The 23,075-nt window shown below is 48.0% G+C and overlaps 1 protein-coding gene across 1 annotated transcript; it reads right to left on the minus strand.

Moving 5' to 3' along the window:
- Positions 1 to 3,481: 3,481 nt before the first annotated feature.
- MLANA (melan-A) lies at positions 3,482 to 18,120 on the minus strand. The gene is made up of 5 exons (XM_080670553.1): positions 17,850 to 18,120; positions 15,916 to 16,015; positions 11,904 to 12,000; positions 4,873 to 4,986; positions 3,482 to 3,791 (listed from the first exon to the last, which is right to left on the minus strand). The coding sequence occupies exons 2-5, from the start codon at positions 15,990 to 15,992 to the stop codon at positions 3,723 to 3,725; spliced, it is 357 nt and encodes a 118-aa protein (XP_080526679.1). The 5' UTR covers positions 15,993 to 16,015; positions 17,850 to 18,120; the 3' UTR covers positions 3,482 to 3,722.
- Positions 18,121 to 23,075: the final 4,955 nt, after the last annotated feature.

Genomic DNA, 23,075 nt, shown 5'->3' on the forward strand with positions numbered 1-23,075 from the left:
TCAGGAAGTTTCTTCCAGATTGCCAAGCAGTAAATTATTTCCTCCATTGATTTTTTGCAAATCTGTAATTCACATATTGTTGACTAGTCCTGCAAGCAGTATTTGAAGTTTTAGCTGAAGTTTTTTAGTCTCACTTTCAAACTATTTTCAGACTGCAAAGATGTTTGCTCAGTTTGGACACCATTCATTTGAACTGTAAGTGACTTGTTAATTTAAATTTCTTCACTTAAATTTTTAAATAGTCCTTAATCTTTCTCCTTCAAGTCTTTTTAAAGAAACACTTAACAGGATTGGTATATTCCTTCAAATTGACGTCTCATTGACAGTGGAGGGGTTCTCATTTGTTTAATGTTCTCTTGTCTGATTTCAGATAGCCATCAACCATGTAATTGTTTCTGAAGAAAGCAGGCAGACTTACCTTCATTACCTTTTCAGATATTTTAATGGACTCTCTTTATCATTTAACGCCTCTTTCATTGGTGTTTTCAAGTTGTCAGCTTTTTTTTTTTCTCTGTTCCTTCATTTCCCACACTTTCTTTGATCTTACAGCTTCTTGGGGTAGCAGTTTTGGGCATTCTTCAAAATGAGTGTTTTTATCCAAGACATCGATGATTTCCCTCCGAACTTGCTCTGCATTCCTCAGAAATGATTTTATGTTTTGTCATCAGTCACCTGAGATAGAGGAATTTCGATGCATTTTCGGGTGACACAGTCCTTAAAGCCATGAAATGAAAGTTTAGGGGGCTCCCTGTTTTCTGTCCTTTTTGGAAAATTCTCAAGTGATAACTAGATCTATCCAGATTTATAAGTGCTACCAAACTCAGTATTTATAACTGCAGAGGACTGGTCTCCACTAGAGGGGACTTGGGGCTTCATTGATTTGCCAGCTCCTCACTGACTTTAACCCAGGCAGAGACTATTTTGGCTAGCTCTTTTTCCCTCCTTAAGTTTGCCTGCTCTTTACTCTCTTCACAATCAGAGAGTCCATATCAGAATCTTAGAGGGAAACCCATAGAGACCTGGGCCTTGAATCAAGCATCAGACAACACCTGAGGGCTGATGAGGGGCTAGGAGAGGGAGGGAAGACCAGGTTCTATAAAACAGACAAACGGCACAAATGGAAAGTGATATTATTTATCCAGCGCATTTGGACACACAAAACAAGGGTTGCAGCCAGAGGAGATCATCCATGAGCTCTGGCTACTCTAGTCCTGACCTGGTCCTGCAGGAAACCTAGGAGGTCAAAGCCACGCCATGCCATTACCCACTCGGCCCACGAGGTATTGTGGGGGGACACACTGCAGTAGAGGACACATGTGCGCAGGGCCTGGGTGAGGCTCGTGCTCCTGTGTTCAAGTTTCCTTGGGCAACAGGGAAGCCTGATCCCGCCTGCAGAGGTCACAGGGATCTAGCCCTCATTTGTGTGTGTTCCATCCAGGTGTGCAGGGGCAGAGCAGTGAAGGGCCTCAACAACGGTATTAACTAACAGCCCTGGATTCAGTGTCAGATTTGGCAAAGCCTAACAGTTCATGGAGCCAGTTTTCTGTGGAGCCAGTTTGTCCTCATTCAATCCAAGCATTCCTAGATGAGGAGACTCTTCCACTGGTGTCTGTGACCCAGGCTCCTCCCATCATGCGACCTTGCAGTCTTCAGCTCCTGGCTCCCAAGGTTGTCCCACAATTGGTCCCCAATCCAGGGAGTTGTTTTCAAAAGTGTGGCTGCCTCTGTGTAGGGGGCAGGACCTTTTGGCACCCCATATCTATTCCTTGAAACAAAACCTCACTCTTCTAGTTTCTTCTGGCAGACAGCTCAACCCCCTTGCCCATCACCTGGGACACTGAGGGACTCTGGGGAAAGAGCCATTTTCCACAGGGAAAGGAGAGAACACTCAGCAGATGGTGGATGGGCTGGAGATCTTGGAGGGGTCCAGGGAGCAAGCCATAGGCTATTCTATGAATGTGCAGGGTTAGGGCTCAAATTAGGCCTTTCAATGAGGAAAGGAGCTGCAAATTTACTTTGTTTAGAACTCACTTATTTGGTGGAAAAGGGTGTTGGGGGAGGGGACGATAGGGATGGGGACAGGGCTTATTTTAAGTGGTAGGACTGGACAGTCAGAAAGGGCAGGGAAGTATTTTAGTATTTTGTTGAATGACTTTTTTATACATAAGTGAATTTTTAAAAAATATATATTTGTATTGATTTCAGAGAGGAAGGGAGAGGGAGAGAGAAAAACATCAATGATGAGTGAGAATCATTGATCTGCTGCTTCCTGCACGCCCCACACTGGGGATCCAGCCCACACTCAGGCATGTGCCCTGACTGGGAATCAAACTGTGACCTCCTGGTTCATAGGTCAACGCTCCACCACTGAGCCACACTGGCCGGGCGAATGACATTTTTGTCAATGTGTGTAATAAGTCTCTTTGCTCGGTGTTTTCTTCTCTTCCGTACAATTCGGTCTTTTGAGGGAAATGATGCAGTTAGGCTGCACTGGTGTTTCCGATGACACAAGGCGATTTTAGGTGGTTTGGTGACTCAGCACTAGGTAACACTGAGTCACACAGTAAGAAGTCATTTCTTTCTCCTGCAAGCCTTTTCATTGTGTTAAAAGCTTTTCTCCGGCTCTTGCTCATCTCCCTCATTAGTAAAGAGAGCAGGTCTCAGGTTGACAGCCTTCTGCAACCATTAGTCTCTTCCTAGGTTTTAATAAGAATAATTTGCTTTCATTATCTTCATGCTTATAGTTATTCTCTACTTATGGAAAAAGATACTATTTTCCACTTAGGGTGGAAATTTGAGCCAATTTTTTTAATGAGCTGGCTGAAAAAAATGTTAGATAAATAATAGTATACATGATACGTAGATGTCAACAACAAAAAACTGCAGTGTTGCTAGCAAATAACGACACTCTTCCAGGACCTCTGGGTCTTTGTGATTTCTTCTATACGCTCCTTTGAGAGGAATTTGGGAGCCCACAGGAACTAAACTGCCATTGGGACGTTTAAGGAGGTAAGAAGTCAGCCAAACTACAGTGGCTTTTACTTATTTAAATTCTGACACCACCTTCTGGAGTAACAGGCAATTCTTGTCATTAGTTATGATAACACTGAGCCCTGAAAGGAAATGGGATTAGGGCTGTGTTTGTGTGTTACTTAGGGAAGAGGACCTCTGCAGCATCTTGGAATTTCAGCAAACAGAGACATTGCTGACACCTTCCTGATCAGATGCGGCCGCCTGTGTCACCTGGAAGGTCAATCAGCTCTTGGTCTTAAACTTGTAAAGGTATCCTTTGTGAGCACTCCAGAACACAAACTCACCTGTTAGAGTTCCATTTGGCCAAGAGGTTGCTTCTTCAGAAATCAGAATAGTAGTTGGTTAGTTATTAGCCAAATTTCAACTGAAAAGAAATTGAATGGTCCCAGAACACACATTTAAATTCTGTCCCTCCAGAAATAACACCACAGATGTATTAGCATTACTACTGGCACAGATAGTATCATGCATCAAATGTTTATTGACAACATGTTTCCATTTTAATATGTTTCGTTTCCTCAATTAGTATTGCTAGTTTCCCTACTAAGAATTTAGCACTAAGCTCATTGTTAGTGATGATGTACACTGTTTCTACAGCATCCTGAAGCAGAACATTAAATGTCCATATTCAATGTAATCCAAAGTGTGAGGCGAATCATTTCAGTATCTCTCAGGGGCCTCGCTGGCTCTCACGGAGAGTAAGGTGGTGGGGACTGCTGAGCGGAGAGTTTCTCGTAGGCAGGTGGGGCATTGGGAACCTGGGAGGGCGAGAAAGGGAGGATAGGGCGTTGGCCACAAAGCATGTTTCTGGGACAGCCATGAGGTAACATAACTCTGCTTTTCCTCTGGACTGAACCTTTAAGTGTCCACATCTAATTTCCATCCAACAAGGTAATCATAGTTAAATTTCACAAGCGTGTATGTTGAAACATTGTTGGGGCAAGAGTAGAGGAAAAAAGGGCTAAGGGCTTTCCAAAATCTCAAGAACTTATATGCTGGGCATCTCCCAAAAATGTATACACACTTCAGTAGCTGATAGCTCAATTTTGAAAACGTATTTTAATAAACACTGCCTTTATAATTATTCAAAGTGGGTGTATAGTTTTTGGGGGGCACCCTATATACCTAGAATATCCTTGTCAGTAGAAGTCCCAAGCCCTAACTAATGAATTATTGAACCCTGTTTGCAGGCACTAAATACATTGCATTTTTACTGCAGGTAAAATTAATCTTAATATATTTCATTTAACCCCACATATCAAAATATCATTTCAACATGTAACTGATATAAAAATGATTAATGGATTATCTTTGTTCTGTCCTCATACTACGTCTTTGATATCTGGTATGTAGTAGAGTGCATCTTAATTCAAACTGCTGTGTTTTAAGTACTCAACAGCTACATGTGGGTAGTGGCTACCCTACTGGGTAGCACAGCTCTATACAAATAATAACAGGTCTTTTATTTTCGCCCTTAAATATATCTATGTTCAGGACATAGACAAATATACTAAAAACGTAAGACAAAAGGATATTGTATCCAGAACCAAGTTCTTCCTTTGGATCCTACATGTAAAGCTCTCATTGTTGACCTGGAAAATTGGGGTATGAGAGAGCACAGTCCGAGAACATTCCTGTGCTTCCCTTGTTTATTACCTATCTTACTTTTCATTATGGTAAAATAGACATAAAATTTACTATTTTAACTTTTTAGGTGTACTGTTCAGTAGTATTAAATACATTTCACGTTGTCCTTGCTTTTTAAATAGAAATAATTTTATTCATTTGAGTTAAAAGCAGCCACACACGAAAACACCAACATGCAGGATCTCAACCTACCACAGGTTCGTAATTGTTCTCTAGAAAAGGCAGCTTACTGTCCTGGTGACCAAGTCCCTCACGTGGACATCTTCCTGTAAAGGTACGTTGAGTACCAACATAACGGCTTTTGCCCTGAAAGGTGAATTCATGAAGATCAGTGCGTGAGAAGAGAAGATTGAGCCCATTAAAGACATGAGAAAGAAGGTGAAGTTTTAAGAATAGATTTTAATCCTGGTTGTGCACATACTGTGTATCCCCTCTGAACTCCAGTTTTTGCATCTGTAACATGAAAATAACATCATCTACCTGTCGAGCTGTTGCAGGAGTTAACTAAAAGTAGAGCACCTAGTACAGTGCCCGATACCCAGTTGTCAATGACTTTTGTAAAAATATTTTTTCTTGATTTCAGAGAGGAAGAGAGAAGGAGAGATAGAAACATCAGTGATGAGAGAGAATCATTGATCAGCTGCCTCCTAAACGTCCCCCACTGGGGATCAAGCCCACAACCCGGGCATGTGCCCTGACTGGGAATCAAACCGTGACCTCCTGGTTCATAGGTCGACGCTCAACCACTGAGCCACACAGGCTATGCTCAATGACTATTTTTAAAGGGAAGGAGAAAAAGAGTGAATCTAAAAAAAAAAAAAAAAAAAGAACTTCAGAATGAATGCAAGTGGAGTAGATCAGAACTAGTGAGGCAGGAGCAGGTATGACAGTGAGGACATGCATATGACCACATGACAGCAGGGACATACTTTGTTTCTGCCTTTTGCATAATGACAGCAAAATATCTTAAACACTCCGAATGCATGTACTGTGATAGAAATGCTGTGGCTGTGGCCCTGGGCTTCCAAGTCAAGTTGCAACAATGATGACAAGTCAGTCTATGGCTAAGCGATGCACCCTGAGTTATTGGGGGGAGGATGGCTAAAAGCTTAGTGCTTTGCATAGGGTTAGAGGGTGATGCTCTTCACCCCTAGAATAGAATGGCAACAGTTTGTACAAGACAGAGACACAAACTAAAGTAGAGACTGCAGGAGCGGTCCGCCCTGGTGAGGTGGAGTCTTTAATCACAGATATTGTTAAAAATTGCTGGCATTTTGTGATAATAAAAAACAGACTAACGTTTAGTTGCTTTTATTATTGTTAAATTCTCTATAGCAACGGTTCTCAATCGTGAGCGTGCATCGGCATTCCCTGGAGGGCCTGCTAAACACATTGCTGGGCCCACACCCAGAATTTCTGACTCAGTCAGCCTGGGGTGAGGCCCACGAATGCGCATTTCTAACAAGTTCCCAGGAGATATTGCTGGGCCAGGACCACACCAAGAACCACTGCTCCACAGACAATGTACCTTCTTATTGCCTGTGCCTAGTGCAACTCGGCTATACTCAGATACGCAGCGGGACCAGGCAGGTAATGAAGGGGGTCAGGTGAGGCCATAGGAAAGGAGGGAGTGTATGTCCCATCTGAAGGGACAGCCACTGCAGAGCTGCCAGTTTTCCCCAGATCTTTTGATTTTTTTTAAAAGAGAAACTAGATATTAAGATTTTTATATAAAATGTTACTTTCAATGTTAGCACCTAATTCAATTTTCAAAAAGACAGGCCCAAACCTATCTGGGAGCCAAATGCAGCCAGCGGGGTGTTAGCAGCATGCTCTGTGGCTGAGGGAGGCTGGGACGGGGAGGTGTGCAGGGGATCCGCGGCTCTTCGGCTCCTCTGTGGGCTGAGGCAGACCACTGGGGTCTGTCTGCCAGGTTGCATGAGAAAGGCATCCAGGTAGGTTTCCCAGGGAGGAGGAGCATTAGGAGCATCAATTGGACGAGGCCATACATGGATTGGGCTGATACCGACACAGTCTGCAGGCTGTAAAGAAGTAGTTTTCCTAAACTCCAGCCTGAACAAAGACCCTAATCTTTTTTATATGTATTACTAGAGGCCTGGTGCACAAAATTCGTGCACGGGGGTGTGTGTCCCTCAGCCCAGCCTGCACCCTCTCCAATCTGGGACCCCTCGAGGGATGTCCGGTGGGATCGGGCCTAAATGGGCAGTCGGACATCCTCTCACAATCCAGGACTGCTGGCTCCAAACTGCTCGCCTGCCTGCCTTCCTGATTGCCCCTAACTGCTTCTGCCTGCCAGCCTGATCACCCCCTAACCACTCCCCTACCAGCCTGATTGATGCCTAACTGCTCCCCTGCCAGCCTGTTTGCCCCTAACTGCCTTCCCCTGCAGGCCTGGTCACCCCTAACTGCCCTTCCCTGCAGGCCTGGTCACCCCTAACTGCCCTCCCCTGCAGGCCTGAGTCCCTCCCAACTGCCCTTCCCTGCAGACCCAGTCACTCCCAACTTCCCTCCTCTGCTGGCCGGGTCACCCCTAACTGCCCTCCCTTGCAGGCTTGGTCCCTCCCAACTGCCCTCCCCTGTTGGCCTGATCACACACAACTGCCCTCCCTTGCTGGCCATCTTGTGGTGGCCATCTTGTGTCCACATGGGGGCAGGATCTTTGACCACATGGGGGCAGCCATCTTGTGTGTTGGAGTGATGGTCAATCTGCATATTACTCTTTTATTAGATAGGATAGAGGCCTGGTGCATGGGTGGGGACCAGCTGGTTTGCCCTGAAGGGTGTCCCGGATCAGGGTGGGGGTTCCCTTGGGGTGTGGGGCAGCCTGGGTGAGGGGCCTGTTGTGGTTTGCAGGCTGGCCACACCCCCTGGCGACCCAAGCGGAGGCCCTGGTATCTGGGGTTTATTTATCTTCTACAATTGAAACTTTGTAGCCTGGAGCGGAGCCAAGCCTTCTGCTCGCTCCGTGGCAGCAGCCATTTCTCTTGGGATTTATGTATCTTCTATAATTGAAACTTTGTAGTCTTAAGTGGAGGCCTGGGCTGGCCAGGGCTGCGGAAAGCTTGGCTTCCTCCATCGCCGCGGGCAACCCTAGCCTCCTGCTCTTTCCAGCTCTGTGGCTGCCGCCATTTCTGTTTAGTTTTATGAATCTTCTATCATTGAAACTTTGTAGCCTTGAGTGGAGGCCTAGGCCGGCAAGGGCAGGCAGAAAGCTTGGCTTCCTCCATTGCCGGGGAAACCCAAGCCTCCCTCCTGCTCTCTGTGGCCGTAGCCATCTTGGTTGGGTTTATTTGCATATTCACTCCTGATTGGCTGGTGGGCGTGGCTTGTGGGTGTAGCAGAGTGATGGTTAATTTTCATATTACTCTTTTATTAGATAGGATTTTGTCTCTCTTTTTTAATCCTCGCCTAAGGACTGAGGATATGTTTTCCCCATTGATTTTTAGAGAGTGGAAGGAAGCGGGGAGGAAGAGAAGGAGAGAAACATCGATGTGTGAGAAATACATCCATTGCCTTTTCAAAGAGCCCCGACCTGAGGGGAGGGATGGAACCTGCAAGCCAGGTATGTGTGCCCTTGACCAGGAATGGAACCCACAGCCCTCTGGTGTGCGGGCTGATACTCTAACACCTGAACCATGCCTGCCAGGCGCTGTCTCTTTTTAATCAAATGTTAAAGAAAAAATAATGTCAAACTTACCCAGATACTTTCAGAAACTAGGAAAAAAAGGAACACATCCCAGCTCCTTTTTTAAAGGGTTGTATAATGTTGATATGAAAAGCAGACAACAAGGACAGTGAAAAAGAAGAGAAAACATAATCTAACCTTCCTTCTGAAAGTGTGTGCAAAAATCCTAAATAAAACGTAAGCAAATTAAGGCAAATATTATAAGTCAGCTGTCTATCACTACATAACAAACGTCCCTAAAGTGCAGTGGCTTAAAGCAATCACCCACAAGGGCCCTAATGACATGAGCACACAGGGAGGCTCCACTTTCCTCCCCACATCCCAGAGCTACCCCTCAGAAAAGTAAAACAATATTTAATGTGTCTCTCCCTTTATCAATCATTGCTTTTATTCTTTTTCTCTGCTTTTCAGCTCTCTCACCTGCATGGTGTGCATGTTAAAACGAGGGTTCCTGGGTCTCGCCACCAGAGCTGGCCCCAGAATCTGCATTTCAGCAAGAACCCCCAGTGGTTGGCGTGCAGGAGCCCCTGGCCATGCACGGAGAAACAGACACCACAAGACATGGGCGCAAACTCCGCTGTCAGCAGGGCCCTCAAAATGCTCTCCCAGGATCACAAGGATTGTGCGCTAAACTTCCAGGTGAAAGAGTAAAATCGGTAAATACAAAAACAAGTTCCAGCGCCTTACAAATCATTTTCCCGAAGAAACACATTGCTGCAAAAAGCAGTCTTTCCTTTCAAAGGGAGTGTTCCAGGTCTAAGGGGAATTGTTAGCTAAGGGAGAAATTTTAGATCTTAATTCCAACCAACCTTGCTACCATTCTGTGTTCAGGGAAAGTAGGAACGTGGACATTTCCAAGCTCAGTGAAGTAACTTGCTCAAGGTGGAGTAACTCAGATACCCACAGTTTGCATTTATTGTCATGTATGTACTTCTGTTTTAAAGTGAAAATAGAATCACCAAAGAGAGACAGGGAGGTGATTACGTAATTAAAATGCAGTACTTAATGTCCTATTTTACATAATTTTGCCTACATTTCTTAGACTGCTAATTCCCAACCTAGCATTTCAGGAGTTATAAAAGTCTCAAAACAAGATTTTAATATTAATTTTAAAAAATATATGACGGGGAGCGTTTTTAGACAGTAGGGAAGCAGGGAATATAAACACATAAAAATTCCAGAACCCACACATCACTGAAGAAGGCCTAGAGTAATGGCCTTACCAAGCAAAATGTTCCCAGTGTCTGAGCCCACAATGTTAAGACTCTGTTACCCTTAAGTTGAATGAGTTTAAGATGAGAGTGTTGAAGCAGAAAGGAAAATAAAAAAAAATTAAAAACACACACACACATTGTCTTTTTGCCCGAATCATCTAGCTAGCAACTGTGGACAGTTAAGAAATGAATACCAACATACTGAGTTTGTAGAACTTTTACTCCTTGAAAAACTAAACCATTGTGATTTTTAATATATAAACAAAAGGAATAAAAACTATATAAAAAAGATATATATTAAATAAAAACAGGGGGAGGGAATGTAGTGGGGGAAGGGGACATCTATAATACTTTCAACAATAAAGGTAAATAAAATAAAAACAGATATAGGTCATCTTATATCATGTGTCTAGATAAAGAACAGAGCAAATGAGGTTTAGAGGAGTTAAAATCTAAGGTCACCTCGCAAGTCAATGGCAGACAATGAGGCCAAACCCAATGCCACACAATTGGGTGATTGCTGTGTGTCAGGCACTGTGCTGGTCACAAGGAACAAAGATGAATTAAAAAAATATTCTTGCCCAGCCTGTGTAGCTCAGTGGTTGAACAACGACCCATGCACCAAGGGGTCCCTGATTCAATTCAGGTCAGGGCACATGCCCAGATCTCAGGCTCAATCCCCAGTAGGGGGCATGCAGGAGACAGACAAGAGATGTTTCTCTCTTCTTTCTCCCTCTCCTTCCCTTTCTCTCTAAAAAAAATTAAATTAAATTAAAAAATCAATAAGAACATACTAAAAAAAAAAAAAAAGAAAAAGAAAAAAATATTCTCCATTCCAGTTCATAAATGAGGGAAAGAGAAGGGGTGGGAGAGGCAAAAAGTAAAATAGCCAATTACAAGGCACTGTCATAACCCTGATCTAGAAGTACAATGGAGTTCTGTGGCAGAGAGCAAAGGCCCCCTAGCTCCCCTCAACTAACCTGTTGTGGACAGCCACAGAGAGGTGTCATCCCTAACCTCCTAACCCAAGGCTTTCCTATGGTACTTGGTTTTGGAGTCTTATGCAAACTCAGCAACTTTTCCTCCTTCCCCCGAAATGTCAACACACTGAAGGGCTGCTGCTCAATGGGTGTGTCAGCCCCCAGACTCCCCCTGGCTTTCATGGTTTGTATTTGGGACACTCTGGCAAGATGCATATTGAGAAAAGGGGTACATGGAACTGCCCAAGCTTCCTGGCAAGGAGGAGAATTCGAAGGTACAGCCCTCACCTTCCCCTCTGCACCTAGGTCTGCCAAGCCACGGCCTCCCACCCACACCACTCCTCCCCTCTATCACAGAGCCTTTTCCACTGAGTGAGGAATCGGACTTTCCAACATCTTTTATCAAGATAAATGTTTTCCATTACGTATCAACCTCGGAAGCCTTCAGATCTGTAATAACAAGAAAGAGACAGGAGAGGGAGAGAGATAAGAGAAGACAAGAGGGAAGAAGGGAAGAGAAGAGAACATACAGCTCTCCTTTTATTCTGTTGCTCACTGTGGATAATGCCTTCGGATGCTTAGGTGCTAGGGTGCTACCTGGCTTTGAGGCCAGGTTTCTGAAACCTGTAGTTTTTATAGTTTTGAGACTCAGTTGATGTCCATTTGCGGAAGATCCTGCTGCCCCAAGACTGAACTGTGTCACTTGCTAGCTTCCTGATCATAAAAGTAAAGGAGAAAAAATCCTACTAGCACCACATCAGCCATCAAAGGAAGATGGAGCCTGTTAAACACCTGGTGGTTCTTTGTGCTGCTGAGGAGTGAATGGCTACCTCATTGCACTGATGGCTAGATGGGTCCTGGGTGTACTGGGTTGCTTAGTGGAGCAGACTTAGAATTCCCAGGCAACCGGAGAGGAAAGGGGTGAAGAGGCAAGAAGAGAGGAGCGGCCACTAAGTGGAGCAGCAGACGCAATGAGAATCCCCAGACAGTTTGGTAGGACCTGGAGTGTCTCCTTGCTGCTGTTTGCTGTGTAAGAGGACCACAGACCTGCCCTGTGCCCCCCAAACTATCAGTGCTCAGCACACACACGGCCAGCACTCGTTTGCTCTGAGTGGAACCAAAGAGCGGCCAAGTTCCTGGTTGGGGTTGATGCCTGGGCAGAGGCCACGGAAGAGTTGTAAGAAGTACAATGTAGAGAAAGGACCAGGAATCAGAGCTAGAGGTGATCATGAGAATGTTACCCCATTGCCCAGAAATTCAGAGGAAGAAGGGGAAGTGGGGCCATGGCTCTGGATGGATCCCAGCAGTGGGAGCTTTACCAACCTTCAGGCTCCCGTATCCATTTCGTCGTCTGCAATACCAGCAGCCGAGGAACAGCACAAGTCCCAGGATCACCATCAGGACGCCAATCCCTGCGATCCTGGCCCAAGAGATAGACAGACCCATCTTGGTACTTCTTCCACATTGTGGCCAACCGTTCCTCTCTTCACAGGGACTTGGCCAGCCCAGCACGGCACCACCCAGTCCCCAAGTAATTTCCCACCACATGGCACCCCGAGCACCCAGCAGGCCTTCGGCACTTGCATCCAGGGGCAGCACCTCCTCTAGGAGCCTCTCAGGTATGTGCCAACAGGAACCGTGCTACCTGGCATGGGCACAAGCACCCAAGTTCCTGGTGCAGGAGGTGCAGTGGCAACTGACCCTTATGTGGACAATATGCTTTCTGAAGCTGAATTATCTTTTCATTGGGGCTGGCTTAAATCATTTTCCCCAACTATCAGTCCACAAAAAGGGAAATGGAAATTAGCATTGACTGGACATCTACTATTAGCCAGGGCCCATGCTAAACATTTCAGCGGTCGCCAACCGGTGGTTCGCGGACCACTGGTGGTCCGTGAGGTCCGAAAGGTTGGCGACCACTGTTCTAGATACATTAGCTTATTTAATTCTCACAACAGCCCTGGAAGGCGGGCCCCACTTATCGTCCCCATTTCACAGATGAGGAAATACATGCAGAGGTTAAGTGCCTTGCTGATGGTCACACAAAGATAGCAGAGGGTTTGAACTTGACTCTCCCCTGTGCCCTCTCAGCCCAATCCGTCCCCACACCTCACTCCTTGCCCAGGTCCTCTTTCCCTTCCTGCCTTCACTAACACAGGTTCCTAGACTCAGCATCATTCTTCCCAGTGTGATGGCAACCCATCCTGCCTTCTCTCCTAGGCCTCCCTGCGGTGGTGATCACTGTGTGCTCACCTGTTTCTTCTAGAAATGGAAAGAGCTCCCCAGAAGCTTATTTTTTTGGTGTGTGTGTGTGTGTGCATGTGTGTGTGTGTCTGTCTTCTATGTCTAGAACAAGTCAGGCACATAGGTGTTTCAAGAAATATCTTTTGAAGCTGGGTGGATGGATGAATGGATGGCCAAACAAATTAATAAAAAAATGAACAAATGCATTATGACTTATTACAAATTCATAATCCATAACAAAATCCATAATCCATAACAAATTCAAATCCATAACACCACTCTCTCTGAAAAATGAATGAACAATTTCATGTATTCCTAAAATAACTATCTAAAATTATGTGGATTTTTGACAAAATGTGACTTTAACCTCCTGTGAGTCATTGGCACTCTAGTGGGAATACAGGGATCGGCAACATACCACAGAGCAGGCTTGGGTTTGGGATGGAGAGAGTTAATAAAGAGAAAGAGAGAGCTCAGAAACCGGCCCCTGAGGGCTTAGAACTGGGGCATTCTGAGGGAAGGGATGGAAGCAGGACTTGTAGGACCGAGGGGTCCAGGAGACTGTAAGTGTCACAGGGATGCCAGAGCCCAGCCCAGCCAGGACATGTGTCCTGTGTGTGCTCAGCGAGGCAAGCTGCTGTCTGGCCTCCACGTGCTCCAGGAACCCAGTGCAGGTGCTTTCTGCTTCCTCTGGTCTCACCCGAGGGACTAGAGGGGGCATCTCAGAACGGAGCTGGCGGTAGACCCTGGAGCAGCTGAGATGAGAGGTCTGACCTCTCGGCCGGTCTGGCTGCCAAGTGAGAGAGGCCAGCGGACACCGGGAGCCAGGTGCTGGCCTGGTGGGGATTACTGAAAAACACAGCCTGGGCCCAGCCCTGGGGGGAACGTCCCAGCTGCACCTGGAGCGAAGCTGCAGCTTCGCTGAGAAGGGGCAGGAGCCACACCAGCCTTCTGGGCCCCGTGTCCAGTGTCCCTCTCCAGGCCCTGGGGCTCTGCTTCCCCTGCATAACATTGCCAATTCACTAGCACCTGCCTGCTTTTCCACTTCACAGCATGAACAACGGCACCAAAATGGAGAGGGTTGAGTCTTTTACCTGCCACCTGCTAAAGAAAGGCTCCGCAGAGCTGGGCGGTGTATGGGACGGAGCAGCTGCAGGAGAAACAGGGTCTGAGAGACCTTTGCCCAGAGCCACCTGCTGCACCACCGCCATCTCAAATCCGCTGAGGGGCCAGGGCCCACCTCCCAGGGGGATGGCAGGGCAGGACACAGCTCTGACCCGATGCTGCAGGCCAGTCCCCCACTTTATAGATCATGCAGCCGAAACCCACCACAACTCATCAGCATCTCCACCACCTTAGGGGCTACTCCCTGAGCACCAATCTGTGCCAGGCCCCCCACATATGGGCTTTTATTCCATCTTCATGGCAATCTCTGAGGTAAGTAGGATGTTCGTTTTGCAGCTGACACCCCAAGACTTCAGGCTGGTAAAGTGCCTCAGGTTGCACGCAGTAAGTGGTAGAACCAGCTTTCACAGCGACTGGCCCCATATACCCAGCGCGCACGTCTAGAATTTGGGCAGACCCAGCCCCCCTCGCCTGGGCCGGTGCATTGCCCGACCCCCCTTCCTGGAATGAACCTGCCCCATGGAGCGAGCGGCGGGCGCGCGGGGGGGTGGAGGTGGGGGGGGGGCGTGACACAGGCAGCTGATTGGATTCCCAGCGGCGGCGCTGATTCCACCGCCAGGTCTGCGGCTACGCCCGGACACCATGGCACAGAGCGAGCTCTGTTCCCGCCCTTTACCACAGTCACGTGGCACTCACACCCCCAGGGACTGACCGAGGGCGGGATCACCAGCCTATGCCGCGCGCACCCAGAAAACCCACCCCAGCTGGGCTGAGCCTCAGAGTGTCACCCCGATACCTCCGCAGAGGAGTCGCCTGAGATGTGCGGAAGTGCAGATCCTGCCCCCCCGCCCCCCCAACCGAATCCGCCTCTCGGGTGGCGGCGCCTCGGAAACCGCAGCTCTTCCAGCTCATGTGACTTGTGCCCTCGCACCTCAGAGAACCCCTCTCCTGAGGCCTCACAGCTATGGGGTCTGTTGAGTCATCGGGCAGAAGCCGAAACAGCATCCTGCTCAATACCCTGTGCAACGCAGCCCCCAGAGTGTCCTTCAGCTCTGGGGACAGTTTTCCGGGACATCTGCCCACCCCACCCCGATGGCCATGCGGGACGTTAGGAAACCCCACGGGGCCGTGGGGAGATGCTCCCGCCGTGTCTGGCTGGGCCTGACACTTGCTGACCCTGCTCGTTCAGTCTAGGAAGGATCTGCCAGCAGCTCTTTCCCGAGGGCGAGCCGGCGTGCAGGAAGCTGCCGCGCTGAGGAGACGGTCCTTGTCTGTCCTGCTGGAATGCCCACTCCGAGGGCGGGCCCCCCTCCTGCCGCCACACCCAGACTCGCCCAGCGTCCCTGCAGCCCGTGTTCCCATGACAGCACTTGCCCTTGTGAAATCATCCTCGTGCCTAACTCTCCCACGAGATCATAAGACCTTTTTCAAGGGAAGGACAGCATCTTGAGCAGGTGATACAATGCTTAGCTCTTAGAAACGCTTCACGGGTTCAAAACACCAAACGCCTTTCCAGAGGACAGTCATGATGGGAAGGGTCTGCCCACCATGTCCGCCCTGGAGAAACCGCAGGTGGAATCATACCGGCCCTTCATCCTCGCTTGCTCTTTGGCAACTCACCTTTGTTCTGTCTGCAGACCACCTTCCGGACCCTGAGAGGCGTAGACAGAACATGGCTTGGGGAAAGAGGCAACTTGCTTCCAGACATGTTTTTCGGCCTGGGAACCCACAGCAAAGGCTGAAGAGCCAAGAATGCAGGCCAAAGTGACCAGATCCAACTTTTTACCATTCCTGTCACCTTGCCTGTTCGGCCTCAGAGAAGCTAGTGGCCCTTGTGGGACCACAGGTCTCCCCGATTCATTGCCACAGTTTTACGCTCTGGAGAAATAAGCACTGGAGAGATTCATGGACAGGCGCGTGCCGGCGGAATTCAGAAGCTGTGTTAGCAAACGTTTTTTGAACTTACTCTTTAGCTGTGATGTAGGAGTGGCCGTGCCCTCTCTTGGGGTACCCATAGACGCCCTGGGCCTCTTCACTAGGCATCTTCACTAGGGACCACAGGACACCTAACAGCAGAGGCACACGGGCATCATGTAATGCATCCAGAGCATCCTCCTCCTCATCTCATGAAGACCCCACCGACGCTCCCGCTAGGTGACCAGGAACGACAGCTGGGACCTGGTCTCTCTTGGTGAGAGGATGTGTACCTGCTTCTGTCCTTGCTACCAAGTGGAAATGGCTCAGGTTTCTAACCCCTTCCACCAACTGAAAATTAAGTTCAAAGAAGAAACAAAAGCAAAATGCTTTCAAATTAAATTATTTTTTAGGGGGGGGGATGTTCTTCATTTGCCTTCAATTTGACTCTATAAAACACACTAGAGAAACAAGCAAAAAACATTTTTATTATTCCTTCCTTTCCTTGGCCCAAGACTGTGGTTAATAAAAGGAATTATTTCTCTCTAGAGCAGTGGTTCTCAACCTTTCTAATGCCGCGACCCTTTAATATAGTTCCTCATGTTGTGGTGACCCCCAACCATAAAATTATTTTCGTTGCTACTTCATAACTGTAATTTTGCTACTGTTAATGAATCATAATGTAAATATCTGTGTTTTCCGATGGTCTTAGGCTCTACAGCAGCAGTTCTCAACCTGTGGGTCTCAACCTGTGAGAACCGCTAGCAGGGTCACCTAAGACCATCGGAAAACACAGATTTTTACATGACAATTCATAACAGTAGCAAAATTACAGTTATGAAGTAGCAACGAAAATAATTTTATGGTTGGGGGTCACCACAACATGAGGAACTGTATTAAAGGGTCGCGGCATTAGAAAGGTTGAGAACCACTGCTCTAGAGGTATTATTTGAGATCAATCCTTGGACAAATAGGAGGCTATGACGACCTAATGTGTGTGGCCATGCACAGCACCCTCCCAGCCCACTTTTCAACAAAGAAAACCACCCCCTACAGGTGCCTGATCCACATTCATCTCACAAAATGGGCTGAAGAAGCCCACAACCTGTCTTTCATAATAATTTCTTGTCCCTCCCACTGAAATCAATTTTTGCTTCTCCCTTGTTCAAGTCTCATGACTGGGATTTAAAGTGTGTGTGTGTGTGTGTGTGTGTGTGTGTGTGTGACCATATATATATATATATATATATTACAAAAATTTAATCTGTAATACAAATAGACAAAAAGCTCATGAACGGCAGTGGGCGTGATTAAAGTGTGCTTGTTAAAACCCAACAGCGGTTTCTCTTCTCCCCTTGCTATTATGTATTTTTCTTTCCTCTTATTGTTCTCATGAATTTCAAAGGTCTGGTCCCCATATAATTATATTAATGAGACTGTTTAGAACAGCAGGAGAGAAGTGGGAGGCAGAGTGGGGAATTCACCACATGACCGCTTCCACGGGGGTATTTCCTGTATAATTAGCCCGTCCCAGTGGTAAAAAAGAAATTACAGCTGAACTCACTGATCAGCTCTGGGGAATAATGTAGGGGTGAGCCCCGTGTTCAAAATTACAGACACGGCACTCCATCCATTCTGGGTTAACTTGTTTTGGTGAATCTCTGCCTCCAGTTCAGAGCCGTGGGGAAGGGTGTAGGGACAACAATGCCCCGCCCAGGAGAAGCAGTCCTTCCAGGGACAGACGCTGCTGCTCACAGTGGGCTCTCCCGGGGCCTCTGCTCTGCTGCTTGGCAGCCTCCAGAGAGCATCTAGGAGACTTTATGAACCTTCAGAAGTTGGAGAATTACAAACATGGAGGAGGAGTTCTGTGATGGCCAAGCATCAGGGAGGCAATGAGGGAGGGTGGGGGTCACCAGGCCCCGGCCCTGCTCTGCAGGAACAGGCCCCCCACCCCCCGCCCCGTGCATGAGAAGGCAATGCTCTTACCTTCTGGATGGGTTCGTCCTCTGACTGCAGCTGCTCGTGTGTGAAGACTGCTTCTCCTCTCTTAATCTTTCTTTTCCCCCCGCCCCCCACCCCCGGTCTTGAGTCCCATGTTGGTCATGAGTTTGGATTTCTGATGGGGTCATCTGTGATTGCTTAATTGGCATGAATGAAACCAACTTCATTCCTCCCCTCAAAAAGTCATGGCTCACTGTGGCTTCTGTTTTCCTCAGCCCAGGGTTTCATCCTGGGGAAGCCATTTATTTTCCATGCTAGTACCACCTCTGTAGGGTCGCTGGTTAAAATACAGGATGCTAGTTTCAGAAAAACAGTAATTTCAGAACGTTTTCCCTCCTTCCCAGAAAGGCTTTCCCTGTCTCCCCTTATAGGAGGAACACCCCTCTTTTCTGTTCTGTCTCTCCCTTGCCATTTCCAGTGATGATGATCCAGAATGCCGTAGTTCAGTATGTCCTCACACAGGACAAACCCAAACGTTAACTGGAAACCCACCGGATTTGGCAGGAGTGGGAAAACAATAATTTTAGTACTCTAAAAATGATTAACTGTAGCTCATTTATTAGTATAAATATGTCCCTTTTACTATAGAAAGGATTCCTTTATTAACTTTTGGTCGAGAATATGTTTGTATATTTTCAGAAAACAACTCCAAGACCACGTGGATTCCTGCAACAGAGAGGAATGGACAGAACTGCTCCAGCCATTTCAGAAAAACAATAATTTTAGTACTCTAAAAATGATTAACTGTGGCTCATTTATTAGTATAAATATGTCCCTTTACTGCACGAGATATATTTTTTACTAAAGAGATTATATTTATTTATCTAACATTTTGATGGAACTGGGCCCCTCACATCCTCCCTCCTGGAGCCTCCACGGGTTGAAGAGCCTTCAGGCTTAGACCCAGAGACCATCTAGGCCCACCCCCTTCTGGTCAAGAAGAGGAAATAGAAGATCCCTAAAACTTCCTAAGCTGAGCTCCCTGGTTTCCTTGTGATGTTCTCAGAGGTAACCGGCCCCCCCGGGGAGAAGCAGATAAAAATTTCTCTTTGAAGGTAGATCTAACTGAAAGCAGGGCTGATTGAACTGGACTCTACGCTCTACCCTGATTATCAAACATGTCAATGCCAGAAGCGTTTCCGTGGGACAGACAGCTACCTCTGCTCACCAGCTCTCTGTAACTATCGTGAACAAACCAGACAAAACACCACCAGAACCAGGCAACCTGAGCCTTCTCATCCCTGAGCACGTAGACTAAATGGCCACTCAGTTCTCCTTCCTCATAACATATGAGGCCCCCACTCCTGCCAAATCCTGTGGGTTTCCAGTTAACGTTTGGGTTTGTCCTGTGTGAGGACATACTGAACTACGGCATCCTGGATCATCATCACTGGAAATGGCAAGGGAGAGACAGAACAGAAAAGAGGGGTGTTCCTCCTATTAGGGGAGACAGGGAAAGCCTTTCTGGGAAGGAGGGAAAACGTAAACTGAGACCTACATGAGGAGTCAGCCATAGGAAGATGGAGAGAGATTTCAGACGAGAGAAGAAGCAGTGCGAAGGCTCTGAGGCAGAATAATAGAACATGACTTGGTCTGGGTTCCCAGGACTGAGGCTGATTCAGGAGATTTTGCTCAAAAGTCCGGAAGGGTAAAAGCTCTTGGTGTCCAGGGATTTGGGGAAAGCAGTTTCAAGCTGAACCTTGGGGCAATGCCCAGTAACTCTCACAAAGGCCCGTGGCAGGTACTGTTCTGAGCCAAGAAGCCACAGGTTTGTGTAAACCTGGGCTCTACAGCTGGGCCCCTGGATATTGGCAGCAAAACCAATGAGGAGGGAGGCACTGACCTGGATCTCAGGGGAAGGGGACGCTTCCAGTCTCAGTCCATTCCCCTGGTGCCGGGTGCTGATTCAGGGGCCTTGAGTGCCCGGGCATTGTTCCAGCATGGAGACTGCAGAGCAGCTGGCATCACCCCCTCCCCCCCGCCCAGAAGGGGCTACAGGACCAGACCCAGCACACTGGGGACTCTGTGACCTGTCTGGGACATACTCTCCAGTGCCTCTGCTCTTTGGAGTTCAGCAGGAAAGTCCTGATCAGACTGTACAAGGGCATCTCTTTGGGCCTTTGAGTGGTTTGCAGCTTCTGAGGTACCCAGTCCTGTCAGGGTTAGGTGCCCAGGATTGGCTGGTGTGGCTTCTTCGAATAGGGTTCCCAAGGAACCTCAGCCTGAAAATCCTACCACATCCTGTTTCCTGGAAGTGCCCGAAGTTCCCTTTGACTGGGCTCCTAGTCACTGTCCCTGGACTGGCCTAGGACTCAGGCTCTATTCTAGGACCAACCCAGGCCAGGCCCTACCTGCCCTCACCCTGCACACTTCCTAGTGACAGCGTAGCGCCCCCCCTCCCCCCAGGCTGACAGCAGGGGCTCTAGAGTCCCAACTGCCTGCACATCATCTCTTCAATCTGTGTCACTTTGGGCAAATTATAAATCTCTTGGAGCTTCATTGCCTGCATCTAAAAAGTAGGGTTAAGAAAAGCATCTACTCCCGAGGTTAGTGGTGTGAGTGCAAAGAGATCATGCTCACCACGTGGTGACACAGTATCTGGTACAGAATAAGTTTAGCATCATAGTGTGAACCATACTAGGAGGCTGTCTGACCCATTACCCCTTTGGCCCAGCTCAACCTGCCTTGAGTTTAGAAGTGGCTGCCACCTCCCCTGTCCCAGCTCCTGGGTTAGAGCTTGCACCTAGTCACACCTTGCTGGCCACTCACTGGCGCTCTGCTGCCACCTGGTGGGCCTGGCCTTGCACCACAAGCCCACCTGATGAAGCCATGGTGAGGGCGGGGCACTGATTGTAGACATGCCTCTTCGATCTTTTAAAAACCTTCCGCTATAGAAAGGATTCCTTTATTAACTTTTGGTCGAGAATATGTTTGTATATTTTCAGAAAACAACTCCAAGACCATGTGGATTCCTGCAACAGAGAGGAATTGACAGAACTGCTCCAGCCATGAAGACAGAAGAGAAACAGTCCAGAGATGGAAGACACTGACGACGCCTTGCCATACTAGCAGTCAGCAGCTGTGCATCGCTGCAGGTTGCCCAGGACCAAACCAGAGAGGGTCGGACGTGCAGTAACACCATTTGTCCACCATCCAGAACTGAAATATCATTGCTGACATGTGCACATAAGGAACTGTTTGACATTGAAATTGGGACTCAAAAGAACTGTTGGCCCAGAAAGAAACTCACTACAGACTGATTCATTTGCCTCTCAGCATAACCATTATTGCTTGTCTCATTTTCGGTTCTTATAAGTGTATTTCTAGTATCACATGATCTCACTCATCTAGGGGAAATAATGAACAACATAAACTGATGAACAAAAACAGACCCGGAGACAGAGAAGCACTGATGAGACTGTCAAACCTCAGAGGGAAGGTAGTGGAGGGTGGGGGGAAGGGGGAGAGATCAACCAAAGGACTTGTATGCATATATAAGCCTAACCAGTGGTCACGGACAACAGGGGGGTGGGGGCATGCGTGGGGAGGGGTTTGGGATGGGAATGGGGGGATGAGGACAAATATGTGATACCTTAATCAATAAAGAAATTTAAAAAAAATAAAAAATAAAAATAAAATATAGTTTTATAATTAAAAACAAAACCAAACCAAACAAAAAAAAAACACCTTCCGCTCACAGTGCTCAGGGGCCAGGACCCATGGTACTCATCTTCCTTGGGACTTAGAGCCTTCTTCAGTGCTGGTCACTGTCCTTGGATCGTCATAGCCTCGGGTTCCGCCTCCAAGAAGACCAGGCAAGGCCCTACTACCCTCACTCTCCCCACTTCCAGTGACTTCCTCTTCTCCATCCTCACTCCCCTTCCTCCATCCCCCTATCCCCCCACTCCCCCACCAGGGGCTGTGGAGTCCAAACTGCCTGCAGTTCATCTTTTCAATCAGTGTGATTTTAAGGTGTGAGTGTTAGGGTCTCCCAAGGAGGAACGCAGGAGGCCAAAAGTGGTAAAGGATTATAAATTTATTATGTCATCTGGAGACCAGATGGGCTGAGCCCCCAAATGACGCCCTACCCAGCGATGTGGAGTCAGAGATTTTAAAGGACTCTAGGCGGGCTTTTCCGGGCAGGCGGAGAATTCTCTGGGCGGTCAGGGTCCTGGGAATCCTGGGAAGGTCAGGAGAGGGAGGATAATGGTCTTAGCAAGTGGAATGTGATCAAAGCAAAAGGGAATGCCCTTTGTGAGGTGGCCTAGAGGTCCGTTCCCAGGGGAGGGGGTATCGATTCAATTATTTGATCAGACCTAACAGTGAGTTCTTGCTCCTTCACACACACCCCAACAGAAAATTCTAGAATGTGATCAATGAAGGACATTGCTCTAAGTGGGGTTGATGCTGCTGCCCTGTCACAGGAGACTTGGAACAAACAGAACTGGCTGTTTAGGAGGCAGAGAAAACAGGTAGGCACATCTGCGGCCGGCTGCAGGGTCCTGGACCGACAAAATGGCCTTCAGCCCCAGCTCCTGTTATACCTGTGTGATCTTGGCCAAGTTACTTAACCTCTCTGAGCTTCAGAAGCCTCTTCTACAAAATGGCAATAAATAATAATTACAAAATTGCTGTAAAAATTAGATGAGAAATAATATCTAAAAGCATCCAGCACAGAGCTTGGCAAGTTGCTGAAGTCTGAGAAAAGCGGACACCACTGAGAATCTCCCGCAAACGTGCCCACAGCCTTGCGAGGGAGGGATAGCGGGCTCATCCCCTCAACTCCCGGTCAGCTGTGGCCTGAGCTGGCTGCTGCTCATCAGCTGAGTTATTGCCTGCGGAGCCCAGGGAGGGGGCGGAGCAGCTCTGAAGCTGGAGGCAGTGGTGCGATGGAGACAGAAAGAATGAAGTCTGTCCACAGGGGCGCCTACCAGGAAAGCCCAGCAGCCTGGGGTGGGGGGGGGGGGGCGGGCACCTGGAGGACAACAGGAGCCCCTCCTCCCTGAGACACAAGAGCAGGAGTGGCTTCTGCTGCCTCAGCCTGGGTTCCCGGGAAGGAGCTGGGGGGCGCCGTCACTTTCCACTCCAGTAGGAAAGTCGTCCCAGAACTAGCATTGCCCCCCACACAGGCACAGACGCTGGTGCCGGTGAGCACGGTGCCCAGGTCCCCACACTGCTCCCGTGGCAGAGAAGAGCACCAGGAAATCAGAG

This window comes from Plecotus auritus (assembly GCF_963455305.1).
Source record: "Plecotus auritus genome assembly, chromosome: 5".
Taxonomy (NCBI): domain Eukaryota; kingdom Metazoa; phylum Chordata; class Mammalia; order Chiroptera; family Vespertilionidae; genus Plecotus; species Plecotus auritus.